The 15577-nt window shown below is 34.6% G+C and overlaps 1 protein-coding gene across 2 annotated transcripts in view; it reads right to left on the bottom strand.

Moving 5' to 3' along the window:
• Window positions 1–15577, bottom strand: part of COL14A1 (collagen type XIV alpha 1 chain) — a 265288-nt gene that overhangs the window by 153342 nt on the left and 96369 nt on the right. For both annotated transcript variants that reach the window (XM_074201475.1, XM_074201474.1), the window contains exons 12-14: window positions 8918–9063; window positions 7029–7158; window positions 5334–5473 (exon numbers count right to left, since the gene is read on the bottom strand). In XM_074201475.1, the coding sequence (XP_074057576.1) occupies window positions 5334–5473; window positions 7029–7158; window positions 8918–9063 (416 nt within the window). The remainder of the gene's footprint in view (window positions 1–5333; window positions 5474–7028; window positions 7159–8917; window positions 9064–15577) is intronic.

Below are 15577 nucleotides of genomic sequence, written 5' to 3'. Positions count from 1 at the left end.
GATTGAACTCAAAGAAGGTTTGTTAATGACTCAATATCAGTGTGGCAGGAAGACCACAGTGGAGTGTTGCAGGGATCTGTTTTTGACCCTATGTTATTTAACATCTTTAGCAATGACCGATAAATACATAGGGAGTATGCTCATCAAATATACAGATGACTTTATCCTGAGAGGCAGAGCTAACACATTGAATGACAGAGTCAGGATCCAAAAGGATTTTCATAGGCTAGAGTATTGCACTAAATGTAATCAGATGAAATTCAATAGGAGTAAATGTGAAGTCTTATATTTGGTTACAAATAATCAGTATCACAAGTAGAAACCAGGAGAATTAAGAACTTTGGTTCTTAATGGATGGGAAGCAGTGTGGATCGAGTATAACATGAAAACTAAAAAAAGATGATGGAATCATATGTTTATTCCAAACATATATTCATTTTATAAATGATAGAGTTAATAATAGATAGACTTTATCATGTACCCATTGTTATACCATAGCATAATTATGGATAAAGAGTCAAAGATTACACTGGACTTGGATTCAGGAAGACATTATTTGGAACCTTGCCTTAGATGCTTTTCAATTAACCACTCTATGTCTTAGTTTCCTCATCTGTAAAATGGGGGAATTGGGCTCAATGATATCTATGGTTCCTCCCAGCTCTAAATCTATGATCTACTGGTCATAAAAACAGTGACGTAAAACAGATATATGACTGGATAAAGTTACCATCTAGTTAGAGTGAGAAATAACAGATGCACTCTCAGACTCCAAGTTCCATTTGTTTCCATGTAATTTGAAAAAATCTGGAGGATGAGTCCTCGGCATGTTTGAAGAAAAATCTTTTTCAAACCTATAATTCACTTGATTTATAGGATGGATTTCATCATATGCAACTTTTACTTATAACACTAAACAGATAATATTATTATATAATTTCAGGATTAAGAGGATTTCATTCCATCCAGAAATAATACATATGTATCACTTGTATTGGTCAAAGAAATAATGAAATGTTTTGGAATTTAGTTTTTGTTTTATCCTTTTTCTAAAACTTAGGAGAATTTAGAAAATTGATCCTAATTGACAACAAAATAATTTATGATTAAGAATCCATTTTAAGAAAATGGTCTGGGACAGAAAGAGTAGAAAACCTAACTTTAAAGGAATTTATAGAGTAAAGATTGAACCTTTGACCAGGATTCAGAAGGGCTGAATTGCATTCTTATCAGGTTTATGGATATCTTTTAATCTTAGGTGGCATAGTAAATGGAGCAGTGGACCTGGAGTGAGGAAAGACTTGAGTTCAAAAATCCAGCTCCAGATACTACTTAGCTATTTGACTCTGGGTTACTTATTTTATCTCTGCCTCAGTTTCTCATTCCTTAATAGAGCTAATAATAGCATATACTTCCCAGAATTATTGTGAGAATCAAATGACATAACAAAGCATTTTGAACATTTTAAAGTACTATAGAAATGTTAAAAATCATTATTGCCATTACTATAATAGGGCTTCAATTTCTCCATATGGCAATTTGAATAGTGGCATTCAATCACATCCAGAGAAAAACTATGGAGTCTGAATGCAGATCAAAGCATGCTATTTTTACTTTTATATTTGTTTCTAGAATTTTTTTCTCGTGACTTTTCCCTTTTGTTCTGATTTTTCTTTCACAACACAACTAATATTGAAATTTGTTTAACATGATCATACATATATAAACTATATCATATTGATTGCTATCTTGGGGAGGGGGAGGAAAAGGAGAGAGGGAGGGAGAAAAATTTGGAATTCAAAATTTTACAAAAATGAGTGTTGAAAACTATCCTTGCATGTAATCAGAAAAAAAACAAGTACTATTAAAAGTAAAAAAAAAATCAATAGTGGAATTTGGATTTAGAATATGTTTAATTTTGATCATTATTTATGGTTTTCTATTTTAATACTATATGTGGGGGTCCAGCCTCCGCGGAGTCCTTGGAACCTGACAGGAGGGATAGAGTCGGCAAAATGAGTTGAGTCAACACAGGGGTTAAAGGCAGGAGCAGGTTGACTGACTGTCAGCTGCTTGGATTTATTTTTATAGTCTCAGAATCATGTATGCATCAAGCAAGCAAGCTAAGATCATTTCCTTGGTTACAAAAGTGTACAATTTTCATTATTAATCATATAATTCATGTGGTTACAAGTTTTATCATGTAGTGGTTAAAAGTTTGATTATCAATCATGTAGTTAATTTTCTTGTCCCTGCTCAGACTGTGATGACCTCAACCTGCCTGTTGCCTAGTTTGTTGCTGCATAGTAGTTATTAATTAAGCAGAACTTTCCTGATAATAATCTTTGATATAATCTGTTTAATGGAATGCTTTTATGTTTTTGTGCCATGTATGTAATATTTTTTGATATGCTCCCTTGACAACCTATAGTGAGGGCAGTTATGTTTGTCCACCTGTCCGTTGATTCCTTCAATAACCAATTTTCAGCCCTTGTTGGTAGATGCTACGATTTCTATGACTTTTTATTCTTTTCCAATAAACAAACTAAGGCTATTAGAGTTCACATATCAGTCACCTACACTAACTATTCTTTCACCATCTTTATCATATATTCCTGTATATGATAAGGGGGGCAAAACTGTTAATTTCCCTGGAATTCTATCTAACCCATCTTGTACCTGTTTTCCCTGTATATATTCTGATATCTCCTTGGAATTCCCAGTGTCGGGTTTTCCAGAGATTTCATAATGTTGAAGCCTGTTTTCCCTGTATATATTCTGATATCTCCTTGGAATTCCCAGTGTTGGGTTTTCCAGAGATTTCATAATGTTGAAGCCTTTTGTATGCCTCAGGGAGAGGCAGTCTTGTTAAATTTGGACAGAGTTTACAATCTGCTTTATGCAAGGAATTTCTCTGAAATCCTTCCTTTATAGTCATTCCAATATTAGGATGAGTAAGTATTGCAATTAATAATAGACCTATAAATATTGGTATGCATGGAATCCCCATATATATTGAAGAAGGAAATGTTGTTCCATCAGGCAGTGTGGCTGCCTTGAGTCTTCTTGCTGCAACTGTGTCAAGCAGCTTAGAGACCCTGGCTCCCAACAACTATAAATATTTTATTATATTTTTGTCTTTTATTACTTTATTATAACTATTAATTAAATGAAAAGTGAATAATGGTTCATTTGAATTAGCCCTGAATTAATAAAATATGGTTTCCAAGGGAACATTCCAAATAAATACCTTTCTGTAAATAACAGATTTATTTAAATGAATCTGTTTGACTGTCTCTTTGGTTTTCAGTACTAAAAGTTTCTGCAAGTGCTTAGAGAAAGACTATAAATATGAATTATGAAACTTTTAAAGAAAAGTCTGGATTGTCAATTTAGCAGATTAAATAACAATTTTAGAAGATCCCATATCCATTTTCACATTTCCAGCCTCGTTCCAGGGGACAACTACTGCCTAGTGTACAAACATTCTCAAAAATGGAAATATATATCAATATTACTTTAAATAAATCATAATTACTTTTGGAGATATAACTGGCCACTAAGAAATAATTCCAAATCGCATCTGTTAATTGCATAGAAAACTTAATTATGCCAAACATGGCTAAGAATAAGAATGTATGCAACAAATTATTGAATAGTGAAAGATTTTACAAAGATCAGAATAAATCTGAGTTTACAGTCGACACCAATTCTAACCTAATCTTAGAATTTATTTAGTTTTATTTTATAAATAGTTATAAACTTTGGATATCATTTTGTAAACCATATCAGTTTAGAAATAGCAGGTGTAAGATATGATTAAAAACAATAATGCATAAATTTCTAAAGTGATGGAGAAAAAACATAAAAAGTAAATACTTGAGCTTAGAAAGCAGAATAGATGGAAAGATTTAGGGTAAGACTTCTGTTTTCCACTAGACTTCAGTGACTCAAAGGCTGATAACTGTACAACTGAGCCTTACTTAAATCCAATTCACTAGCAAAACAAGGCATCACCCCATAATGTCATTGATCCTCTTCTAAATGAAGAAGAAACAATGAGAGTAGGAATATATGCTAGTAAAGTAGCCAGGAATTTATATAATAACTTTTAGAAAGATTTACCTCCAAAATGGTTAAAAGTTTTTTTAACTATCTAGAAAATTTTAGCTATCTAGAAAATTAATGATTCCATATAAATGAGTAAATACTCCAATATTTATTGTTTGTTACTACATATATTACTATATCTAACTATTAACTCAGGTAATTGAATAACATATATAGAACCAGTTTTTTTAAGTGGTTTTCTAAGTGCCAAGTAAGTTGAATATTAATATGTCATTCCTAAAATCACAGATGAAATAACTGCACACTATGAGAAGTGTTTGAGTTTATTATAAAACGGGAAAATTATATCTATAGACAAAAAAAAAGGAAAATGATCAAGCTCACCTGTGTTACCTTTTCAAGCTTACTTGCTTGATCTAGGAGTGACAAGAGAAAATCTGGGACCCATCTTGTTTTTAAAAGAATTTGTTTCAAACACACTTAGAAGCAATTTGATTTACAAAGAGGTGTTGTGTATTGGGAAAAATTGAACCTGGAATCAAGTGAAAACTAGATACAAATCCCTAGTTCCACACTTACTAGTTAATGTGCCCAGAGAAGTCACAACTCCTCTGAGCCCCAGTTTCCTCCTCTGTCCAATGAGCAGCACAATACTTAAAGTACTAAACCTCATATTTGTATCAAATGAAATAATACATAAAAATGCTTGCAAGTCATAAAATTCTACATAAATATCAGTCCACCAAAGTTCATTATTACTAATGTCCCCTGTATAGCACTTTGTTGGGTGTTAGAGGAAAAGGTTTGGAGAAAATAAAAAAGCCACTCCTGTAAGTTATCCTGTAAAAATTTATACATAATTGGCAGAATATTTTCTCCTCCAATATAATATAACCTCCGTGAGAGCAGAAGATGGTTTTTTTCACCTTTTTTTTTCAGAACCATTGCTTAGCACTGTGACTGACATATAGGAAGCACATAATAAATAATTGATTGATTGATTATAATTGCAAACAATCAATAAGTACTTATTAAGTAACTACTTTGTGCCAAATAAAATATCCATCTTTCACAATAATTAGGATTAGACATTATTCCATTGTATTTCTTTTTTTCACATCTTCAATCTGAACACCTCTCTATGGATTCTTTTAGATTAATCCTGTCCAGGAGAAGAAGTACATTTTGCAATAGTTAAAACTTTAAATGAAAGCATGAAAATAAAGTCCTTTAAAAGCCGCCCTCATAATTCCACAGCTCACCTCATTGGTTTCAGTTCCACTAGTCTTGGCATACGAAATGAGATAACTGTTGACATTTTTTGAAGCAGGATCCCATGTTATTCTAGCACTGTTTGCACCAACATTAGAAATTCTCAGATTTCTTGGTGGACTTAGAGGCACTTAGGAGTAAGCAGGAGAGTAGAGAAAAATATTTAAAAAACAGACAAACAAATAAAAACTTAACATGTTTTTTAAAAAACACATGGAACAAGCCTAACTTCCAAAACTTTTAACTTATAGATGAAAAATAATCACTCAAATTATTATTTAATTTTATTGACCCACCTGGAATGACTGTCATGTTACTGAAACATCACATTAAAAACAAAATCAAGATTTGTTATCCACAAAACAAAACAAAACTGTAACTTGCCTTAGAAAGGATTAAACAGAGGATTAATCAAGAATAATAATTAATATGTGTTTATAATAAAAAAAGAATTTTGACAAGGAAATATGGTTTTTCCATTTCCATTTTGTAGGTAAGAGATGCTCACACTTCCTGAAATTCTTGTCAATCAGCAACAATGCTGACATTATTCTGATCTTCAATCATTACATTTGATAGAGTTGATGTTGTCAAGTTGACACCACCTAGAATAAACCTTTTTTTAATCATCGGTCATACATTCCCTTAGATAATGGCTATATCGGGAACATGAAATAATAGTCTTCCTTAACTATCGATCCTAACCACTATATATTTCTCTTTGGGTTCCACACCTGATTGTTCCCCCACACAGGCATCTGCTTCCTCTATCTCCCCATGTATTGTTTTCTCCCTTAGACTGTAAACTTCCTGAGGACAAGGAGAGTTATTCTTTCTACTTATATTTGTATTTCTAGAACTTAGCATTGTTCCTGGAGCATAGATATTATTGTTGCTGTTTGTCCTAGCATCCAACAAAACATTTTGTGTCACTATCAAAAATATAATCATTGGGTCTATTCAAATAACAATTCTAAAAATCAAATGTGAAACCTCCTGGGATGTTGTCTGTAAAATAGCACTAGGACTGATTAGATGAGACTGATCTGTGATCACATGCAAAATGAGTGGATTGGAGGGCTCTTCTAGGGTCCCTCTGATCCAGAGTTCCTTGTAACTTCTGGTGACATGCTGCGTTACCATTCTATGATCCAGTTACACTGGCTGACTTATTGCTTCTGAAATCTCTCACCTCTTCCACTATTTATCTCCCATGCCTAAAATGCTCTGTCTCCCATTTCCAGTTTTTGTTTATTTTCTTTGACTTACTTTTACATTCATTTCAAATTTCAAATTGTACAAGAAGTTTTTCCTACTTCCTTCAACTTCTAAAACCTTCCCCTTTCCAATCATCTTTATTTCTTCTATTTATCTAATTAATCACGTTTTTTTTCCTATTAGACTATAAGCTTTTTGAGGGGAGGAACCATTTTTCACCTTTCATATATTTCCAGGACATAGTACAGTACCAGTCAAATAATATGTACTGAAATGTTTAACTGACTTTCTATAAGAAGCAGTCTTATTTTGCCTTAGATATAGTACACATTCATTTAATAAACTCTAAGGAATATTGAAGTTTGCAAACTTGATGCTATATATTTCAATAAAAAATACCAATAGAACCTTGGGCATTTATTTGGGATGTCAATGAAACATTTGATCTATGAGAATGTGTTACATACATGTCATCTCCTGCCCTGTAACAGGATCACTCGCTTCCTCTCCAAACATAGCATATACTGTCACCGTATATTCGGTATTTGGCAACAATCCTTTTAGCTGAATATCTGTGAGGGTCTCCCCAATTTTCATCTGGAAAAAGTAAATTGTGATTAACTCGTATGCCACCTTGCATTATGAATGCTTGGTAATATGAAATGGAAAAGACAACATGCAATGGGGAAAAAAGCCTTTTGATAAATCTGCAATTCATTTGGTAATTTTTCAGTTTTGTAAGGATGGGGGTAGGGAGGAAAATTGGAGAAATAGTAACATGGCCAAAATGAAGCATAAGTCATGTGGTCCCATAAACAGCGTGGGTGGACAAGCAAAAGAATAGAAGCTCTAGCCAAATGCGCTAAAGGAGACCACCACGAGCAAATTTTTCACCATTCTGCTAATGCATTGTTTCTCTTAACCCACCTCTGGAAAGATGCCCAATCTTAGCTTCACATATGACTTGGCTCAGCCAGTCATGTTGTCATACTTGAATCTGAAGCAAGAAGCATCCCAATTAAATGGATTTTAGGTTTTTAGCAAGTGCAAAAGATAGGAAAACAAAAAAACTCCTCAGTTGCCTCAGTTTTGAGGAATTTTATTGGGGGGGGGGGAAGCAGAAGTTTGCTAGAGAAATGTTTTTGATTTCTTGGGTCACATTAGTTTCAGAACAAGCCACGAGGTGGGTAAAAGCAGAGTTTCTCAAATTCACTAGCAGTCTGACAGTTGTTGCCTAAAACCAGTTCGAAGGTCCCCCCCCCTTTTTTTCCTGTCCAGGAATTCATGTGACAATGAAATCCAAATTGGAAGCAATCAAAACTGAGGATATTGGTGCTGTCCGCACACTTCTGCTGACCTGTGTGTTCTTTTAATCCTAAAAATTTCTACAGCCAAACTTAGGATGAGACAGAGAGGCTATTTAAGAGATCCATAAAAATTGAAGGGATGCCTATCATTTGGGGAATGGCTGAACATGGTGTTGTATCTGGATGTGATGGAGTATTATTTTCTATAAGAAATCATGAGGGACAGGACTTCAGAATAGCCTGGAAAGAATTACATGAACTCACGATGAGTGAAGTGGACAGAACCAGAACATTATACATACTAACAACAACATGGGGTGAAGATCAGCTATGATGGACTTGTTCATTTCGGCAGCACAGTAGTCAAAGATAATTCTAGAAGACTTATGATGGAAAATGCCATCTATATCCAGAGAAGGAACTATGGAGTTTAAATGCAGACCAAAGCTTACTATCTTCAATGTTTAAAAGTTGTTTTATGTATTATGTCTTTTTTCTCTCTATTGTTTTCTTTTCTGATTAGATTTGATTCTTCTTTCACAACATGATTAATATGAATCCCTGTTTATATATAGCCTTTATTAGATTGCTTTTCTGTTGGGGGTAGGGAGGAGGGAAGGAAGGGAGGAAGAAAAATATAAAACTCAAAACCTAACAAAAAAATGATTGTTGAAAACTATTGCTGCATGAAGTTGGAAAAATAAATGAATGAATGAATAAATAAATAAATAAATGCATGAATTAAATAAATAAATAAAAACAAATAAATACATAGGTAAATAAGCAAGTAAGCAAACAAACAAACAAATAAATAAATGGGTTTTTTTTTGAAAATAGAGATCTGAGACTAGGAGTGAGACAATAAAGGCAGCCCTGGCTTTGGGAATCATATCCCCCCAAGGCAGACCCTTACTTCTCTCTCTCTGGGTCTTGGGAATCTTACCTTTACATACAAAAACAAGCAACTCCTAAAGAATCAAATCTTAAGACCCCCCCCAAATATAACTTTTTAAAGTCAGGGTCTTAAAGACCATACTCAAGCGTGTTACCTCTTTCTCATCCCCAGCCAAGCCTTCGGTGAGAGGAGCATAGAGGATCATATATCCAGATGCACCAGGCACTGCATTCCATCTGGCCCTCAGACTGTTCTCAGTCACGCCATACAACTCAAGATCCGATGCCATGGGCAGAGCAACTACAATGGAAATTGGAAGACTTTGGGGTTATGGAGAAATGTAATCCTCTTTTAATTAAGTAGTGGTGTGACTGTTGTTGCATGATTTTTCACTTAGCTAAAGTAAACAACCATTTTTTCCCCCAAGTTCTGTCCTAACTCTGAACATGGATGATTTTGATCTGCCTGTTGTATACTTCTTTTCCCACAAATGGTACAAGCTATCATGGGAAATGTACTATATACAAAGTGAATGACGTTTCTCAGCTGTGACCTAAAAGAACTCTGAAGGATTTATGATAAAAAAAATACTATCCATCTGAAAGACAGAGCTGATAGTGACAATACAGTTTGAAGCATTGCTTTTTTTAAACTTTATTTTTCTTGAGGTTTCTCTTTTATTTAGGGGGGAGTATGTTTACTTTTACAACATAACTGTTGTGATAATGCTTTTCATGACAACACATTTTTAACCTTTATCAAATAACTTGCTTTCTCAATGAGTGTAATTAAGGTGGGAGGAAGGGAGAGAATTCATAATTCAAGGTATTTTCTTGATGTTGTTGGGGTTTTTTTGCAAGACAATGGGGTTAAGTGGCTTGCCCAAAATCACACAACTAGGTAATTATTAAATGTCTGAGGTTGAATTTGAACTCAGGTCCTCTTGACTCCAGGGCCAATGCTCTATCCACTGTGCCACCCAGCTTCCCCAGAACTCAAGGTTTTAAAAGTGAATGCTGAAATCTGTTTTTGCATATAAAAAATAAAATAAAAAAACGAAAAATATTGCAGTCTCTTTGAGGACAGACACCACATCTTTTACTCCTGTATCATCATCCCACCTAATACAGGCAGGGTTGACTCATATTTCTCTCATACTTTGATCTGTGATCTCTCTGGCATGAATACTCTATTCCCAATGCAATACAACGCAATCAGTCAGTATTTATTAAACATCTACCTATGCCAAGCATCATGCTAGGCTTTGGAGATAAAAAGACAAAAATGAAACAATCTTTGCCCTCAAGGAGAAAACATGTACACAAAAATATGTGCAAAATGGATGTGAAATCATTTGGAGAGGGAAACAATTGTTCTTGTAAGATCAGGAAAAGCCTCTTGAGAGATGGTCTTTGGAAGGAGCTTTTAAGGAACTAAATAGTAACAATGTTCAATTCATGGATTCAAGTTTGTAAAGCACTTTACACACTTGATCTTATTTGTTCCTCCAGCTGCCTTTTAAGGCAGTTGCTATTATTATCACAGCTTTATATAGAGACTAGAGATTCTAAGAGTAGACATAAGGATAGTGTACACTCTGACACGAGGATATTAGGGAAAGAGAGCATCCTTTGTAAAGGCATGGAAATGGCCATTCTTTCTGTTCACTTATGAGCTTAACAATATCCTTTTTTTAAAAAAAAAAACCTCTTTACCATTTATTTGAGGTAATACTTGGATTTTTTTGTTTACTTTTATGAGATATTAAAGCTTGATCCTCCATGTTACCCCCTAAGAAGCTGAAACAGGTTTCACATTAAAATGGAATTTTAAAAAAAAGGGGCAACTAGGTGGTATGGTGGATAGTGCAGGAGGACCTGAATTCAAGTCCATCTTCAGACACTTAATAATTATCTGGTGGGCAAGTCACTTAACCCCATTGCCTAAAATAAAAATAAAATTCAAAAAATGGAATATAAAGTAAATCACTTGTGAACAAAAGAGAATAACCAATATCTACAGGAAACAGAAGCAGAAAATGCTTCTAAGCGCTGCTTTTAATAGATATTGTCCACTTGGAATTGTTGATCGTCATCAAGATCAGAGTGTTGGAGATGTCCAATTTAAGGCATTGAAGAGAAACTGGGTGGTGGCTTCCATTCATTCTTAACAATACTCTTCTAGGGCAGTTAGGTGTCAAAGTGAATAGAGCACTGCCCTTGGAGTCAGGAGGACAGGAGTTTGAATCCGGTCTCAGAAACTTGACACTAACTAGCTATGTAACTTTGGACAAGTCATTTAATCCTTATTGCCTCACATCCAAGGTAATCTCCAGCCATTATGATTCATTTCTTGATACTGGATCCAGATGACTCTGGAGGAAAAAGTGAGGCCGGTGACATAGCACTGCACCTCCTCACTCACACACTTGTCACAGCATCATTTCCCTGATTTTGTGATCTTCTTTGAGAATGAAGGACAAATATCACTAATACCCTTCTTAAGGACCTTGACAGGGAGAGTTAAGTGGAACTAGTTGTGGCTCCAAGAGGCAGGAAGATCCAAGTTTAAATCTTTCCTCAGATACTTAATAGCTAGGCAGGCACTTAACCACTCATGGCTTTAGTTTATTCCCATGTACAATGAAGATAATAATTGTTGCCTCCTCCATTAGAAAGTCGCAAAACAAAATTCTACAACAAAGTACTATATATGTATCTACAGAAAAATAGATGCGTATGTATGAGGGCATGTGTAAAAACATATATGTATGTATATAACAACACCAAAATGTGCTTATATATATATAATATATATATATATATATTTAACACTAATATGTGCTTAAAATTTCACAAGAACATGGAGGAGTTTTCTCATTCTCCTCTTGATCAGAAGAATAGAAGGCAAAAAACGAGGTGGTGATAACTACAACTATGAAAGATGGAATTATGACTGAGAGTTTGTGTGTATGTGTGTGTATATTTATTTGTGAGTGTGTAAAGACTGAATGTTGGACTAGTGGCAGCTGGTTGCTTCTTTCTAGGTCCCATCAATCTACAGTTAGATTAAATAAAATACATCAAGACATCCTAAACAAAAGTTTTTTCATTTGAAATTAAAGGGAGGAGCAGTTAGGTGGCAGTGGATAGAGCACCAGCCCTGGCCTCAAGAGGACCTGAGTTCAAATCCAGCCTCAGATATTTAATAACTATCTAGTGGTGTGACCTTGGGCAAGTCACTTAATCCCATTACCTTGCAAAAATAATAAAAAGAAAAAAAGAAATTAAGGGAGGAAATAAATTCATACTTCAAGTGAAAAAAATTCTACATATTCACAAATCTATACGAATAGATACTTCCAGTATGCATCAATCTGAAATGCTGAAATTTGGTCAGAAAAATTTAAGGAAAATTCAGACAGATGCTGATTGAATTAGATGCAATCAAAAGCTCAAGTATGATAGTATACATTCCTTTCCAGGAAGAAGTATGAAATTGCAGACATAGATTTTAATTTCTTATGTTCCTCAAAATGTTTTTGACTATGTCTCTAGAGGCACCAGGAACAAACATTAGGCCTTTATTCCTGGAAGAATTCCTATTTAAGAGAAGTGCATTATTTCTACTGTCATCATCCATATGGTTTCGATTAAGTACTCTCTTCTCTTCCCAATGCCAACAATTCCCTACCACAGTGTGAAAGTGCACATATGTTTACTTATTCAGACACACATACTCATTCATACACATTTTTGTCTAGGGTAATGAACTATCCTTTAGAATAATATAACCCTAGGCAGATCTAGCCAAAAACTCATTTGGAGCAGACAGTCATCCATGTGGCAGGTCACTATAGTGGTCAGCATGCTATCTTGGCAACAGAAAGTTCTAGGCTTGAATCTCATCTCAGACACTCAGTAATTGAGCAAACCTGGGCTAGTCACTTAACTTCTCTGGGTCTGAGGTTCTTCAAGGGATTTGGCTTAAAGATCTCTACCATTCAAGCTCTAAATCTAGGATCTTATGCTAAGATTTGAGTGGTGTCAAGACTACTTTTTCCTTCTCTACCATCTCCCCCTTCCACCCAGTTTATTGACGATGTCTGAAAGTCCACTATATATATATATATGTATATATATATATATATATATATACATATATATGTATATATGTGTGTGTGTATATATGTATACATATATGTATAAATATAAATATATATATATATAGTAAAGCAAAATATTAGCACAATGTGTTTGTTTTTCATTCAGAAGTTACAACTGTAGAAACTTTAATGGAGGCTTCTGGAGAGTTGTGAATGAAGTGTTACTGAGTTACCTAAGTACCTCTAGGAAAGGTAAACATTAAACCAATATGAGCTGCTAACACATTAGCCTGAATTAGTTTATCATAGCTTTTCCAACAAGTGTCTGAAAGTGTGTCCCTCAAAGAATGAGACCAATGGGAAAATTTGGATGAGAAGATATTGTTTTAGAACCAGATTTGAGAGGGCAAGTATAAATAGAGGTACCCTGGGTAAACAGGGTGATTGAAGGATGAGAAGACAAAAGGAGGCAAAAAGAACATTGAGCTAAGAGTGGGACTTTGAATTGGTATGACTTTCAATTGTTTTCAGTAAAGTCATATTCTTTGTGTTTCCATTTGGAGTTTCTTGGCAAGATACTATAGTGGTTGCCTGTTTCTTCTCCATATCATTTTACAAATAAGAAAACTGAGGCAGTAGGGTTAAGTGATTTGCCCAGCTAGTGTCTGAAATTGGATTTTAATTTGGATTCTCCAGACACCAGGGTCAGTGCTCTATCCACTCTGGAGACAAACTTCAAAATTTTGTCCCTGATTAGCCTTGACTTCAAATGACAAACAAAAAATAAGAGTTGTGATTATGAAATTTAAAGTTGGAAAAGATATAAGCCAATTTCTCCCTCCTAGCAAAGGAATGAATATCCTTTATAACGTTTTTGAGAAGTGATCATACAGATTGAAAACCCTTCCTTTTTATCCCCAATGCTTGCCATATAATAGGCATATAATAGATATTTATTGATTAATTGATAATAAAACCTCAGTTTAAATACTCTCAGGGATAGGGAAGCTCACTGAATTGTGATACAGCTTATTTTATTCAATTTTTACTTTGCATGAAGAGTTCAAATTATTGGGAAGCTTTCCCTTTAATAAAGCTAAGATGTGCTTTTTTGGGTAATTTTCAATGATGGGTCCTAGTTCTGGCTTCTAAAGTAACACCAAACAAACTTGCATTCTTTTCTAGATGGCAGTGCTTCAAATATTTGAAGACATCCATCAAATTTCTTCCTGGTAATTCTGTCTTCAAGCTAAACATCTTCAGCTCCTGCAATTCTTCTTCATATAAAATGCTTTTAGGCCTCTCACTTTGCTAGTCAGACTCCTTTGGACATGTACTGTCTATGATCTTTTTCAAATCTGGCTGCCTGAATATACTAAGTCATTATGGTCTTACGAGACTGTCAATAATCTTTTTCAAATCTGGCTCCCTGAATATACTAAGTCATTATGGTCTTACGAGAATTGGTTGCTGCTGTTATTCAGTTGTTTAAGTCCTGTCTGATCCTTCATGACCCCATATCTATACTCTACTATCTCAGTAAGTCTGTACAAGCTCATGTTCGTTGTTTCCATTTATCTCATCCTCTGCCCTTTTTCCTTTGCCTTTCCATCTTTCCCATCAGGATCTTTTCCAATGAGTTCCATCTTTTCATTTTGTGGTAAAAGTATTTAAGCTTTAGCTTCAATATTTGATCTTTAGTGAATAGTTTGAATTATGTGACTATTGCTGTGACTGAACAGCAAATTCAATTCAATTCAACCTAACAAGCACAGAGAGTTTTTTTTGGTCCACATTGTTGTACACATTGGCGTAGAGAATTTCCAGTGACTAAATCGACATTTCCAAATGCAACTCTGTAGCTCTTTTTTTTTTAGATTTTTTTTTGCAAGGTAATGGGGTTAAGTGCCTTGCCCAAGGCCACACAGTTAAATAATTATTAAGTGTCTGAGGTCAGATTTGAACTCAGATACTCCTGACTCCAGGGCCGGTGCTCTATCCACTGTGCTACCTAGCCTCCCTATCTGTAGCTCTTCTGAGTCTTAAAGAGTTGCCTAGGGAATCCAGGTTCAGTGACTTGAAGAAGGTCATACAATCAGCATGTATCAGAAACATAACTTGAACTCAGATCTCCTTGACTTTGAAACTAGACATGTCCACTACACCAATGATATCAAACTTATAGGGGCAATATGCTGACTTAGAAAACCACAAATTAACATTATCTAAATTTATTATAGTTTTATTTATTTTTGATACATTTCCCATTTACTTTTAAATATGATTGGGATCACTGAGGACTATAGCCAACTAGCAGGCTACAAGTATGACACTATACTATGCTACCTCTTTAAGGATGGAAATGCAAAAAAAAAAAATGAATTGAAAAAAGGGTGGAAGACTTCCTTTGTAGAAATTACACTCTAATGGGGGCAGTGGCAACATTTCAAATGTGATTTAAGAAATAAAAAAGTCAACAAGTCAACAAACATCTATTATTAAGCCCTTACTATTTGCTAAGTGTGGGAGAGCACATAAGAATGTACTTAAAGTCAAAACAACCTGAGTTCAAATACTGCCCCAGATACTAACTGCATGAGCCTGGATAAAGATATTTCTAACTTTCCTACTATGTCTGTCTCAGAACAGTCAAATCTGGCTCTTCATGGCACCATGAACCAACTCTCCATGATGTTGGGGGGGGCGTTG

The sequence above is a fragment of the Macrotis lagotis genome, chromosome X (assembly GCF_037893015.1).
Source record: "Macrotis lagotis isolate mMagLag1 chromosome X, bilby.v1.9.chrom.fasta, whole genome shotgun sequence".
In the NCBI taxonomy this organism is placed as follows: domain Eukaryota; kingdom Metazoa; phylum Chordata; class Mammalia; order Peramelemorphia; family Peramelidae; genus Macrotis; species Macrotis lagotis.
This window is presented reverse-complemented; position numbering and strand designations above follow the sequence as displayed.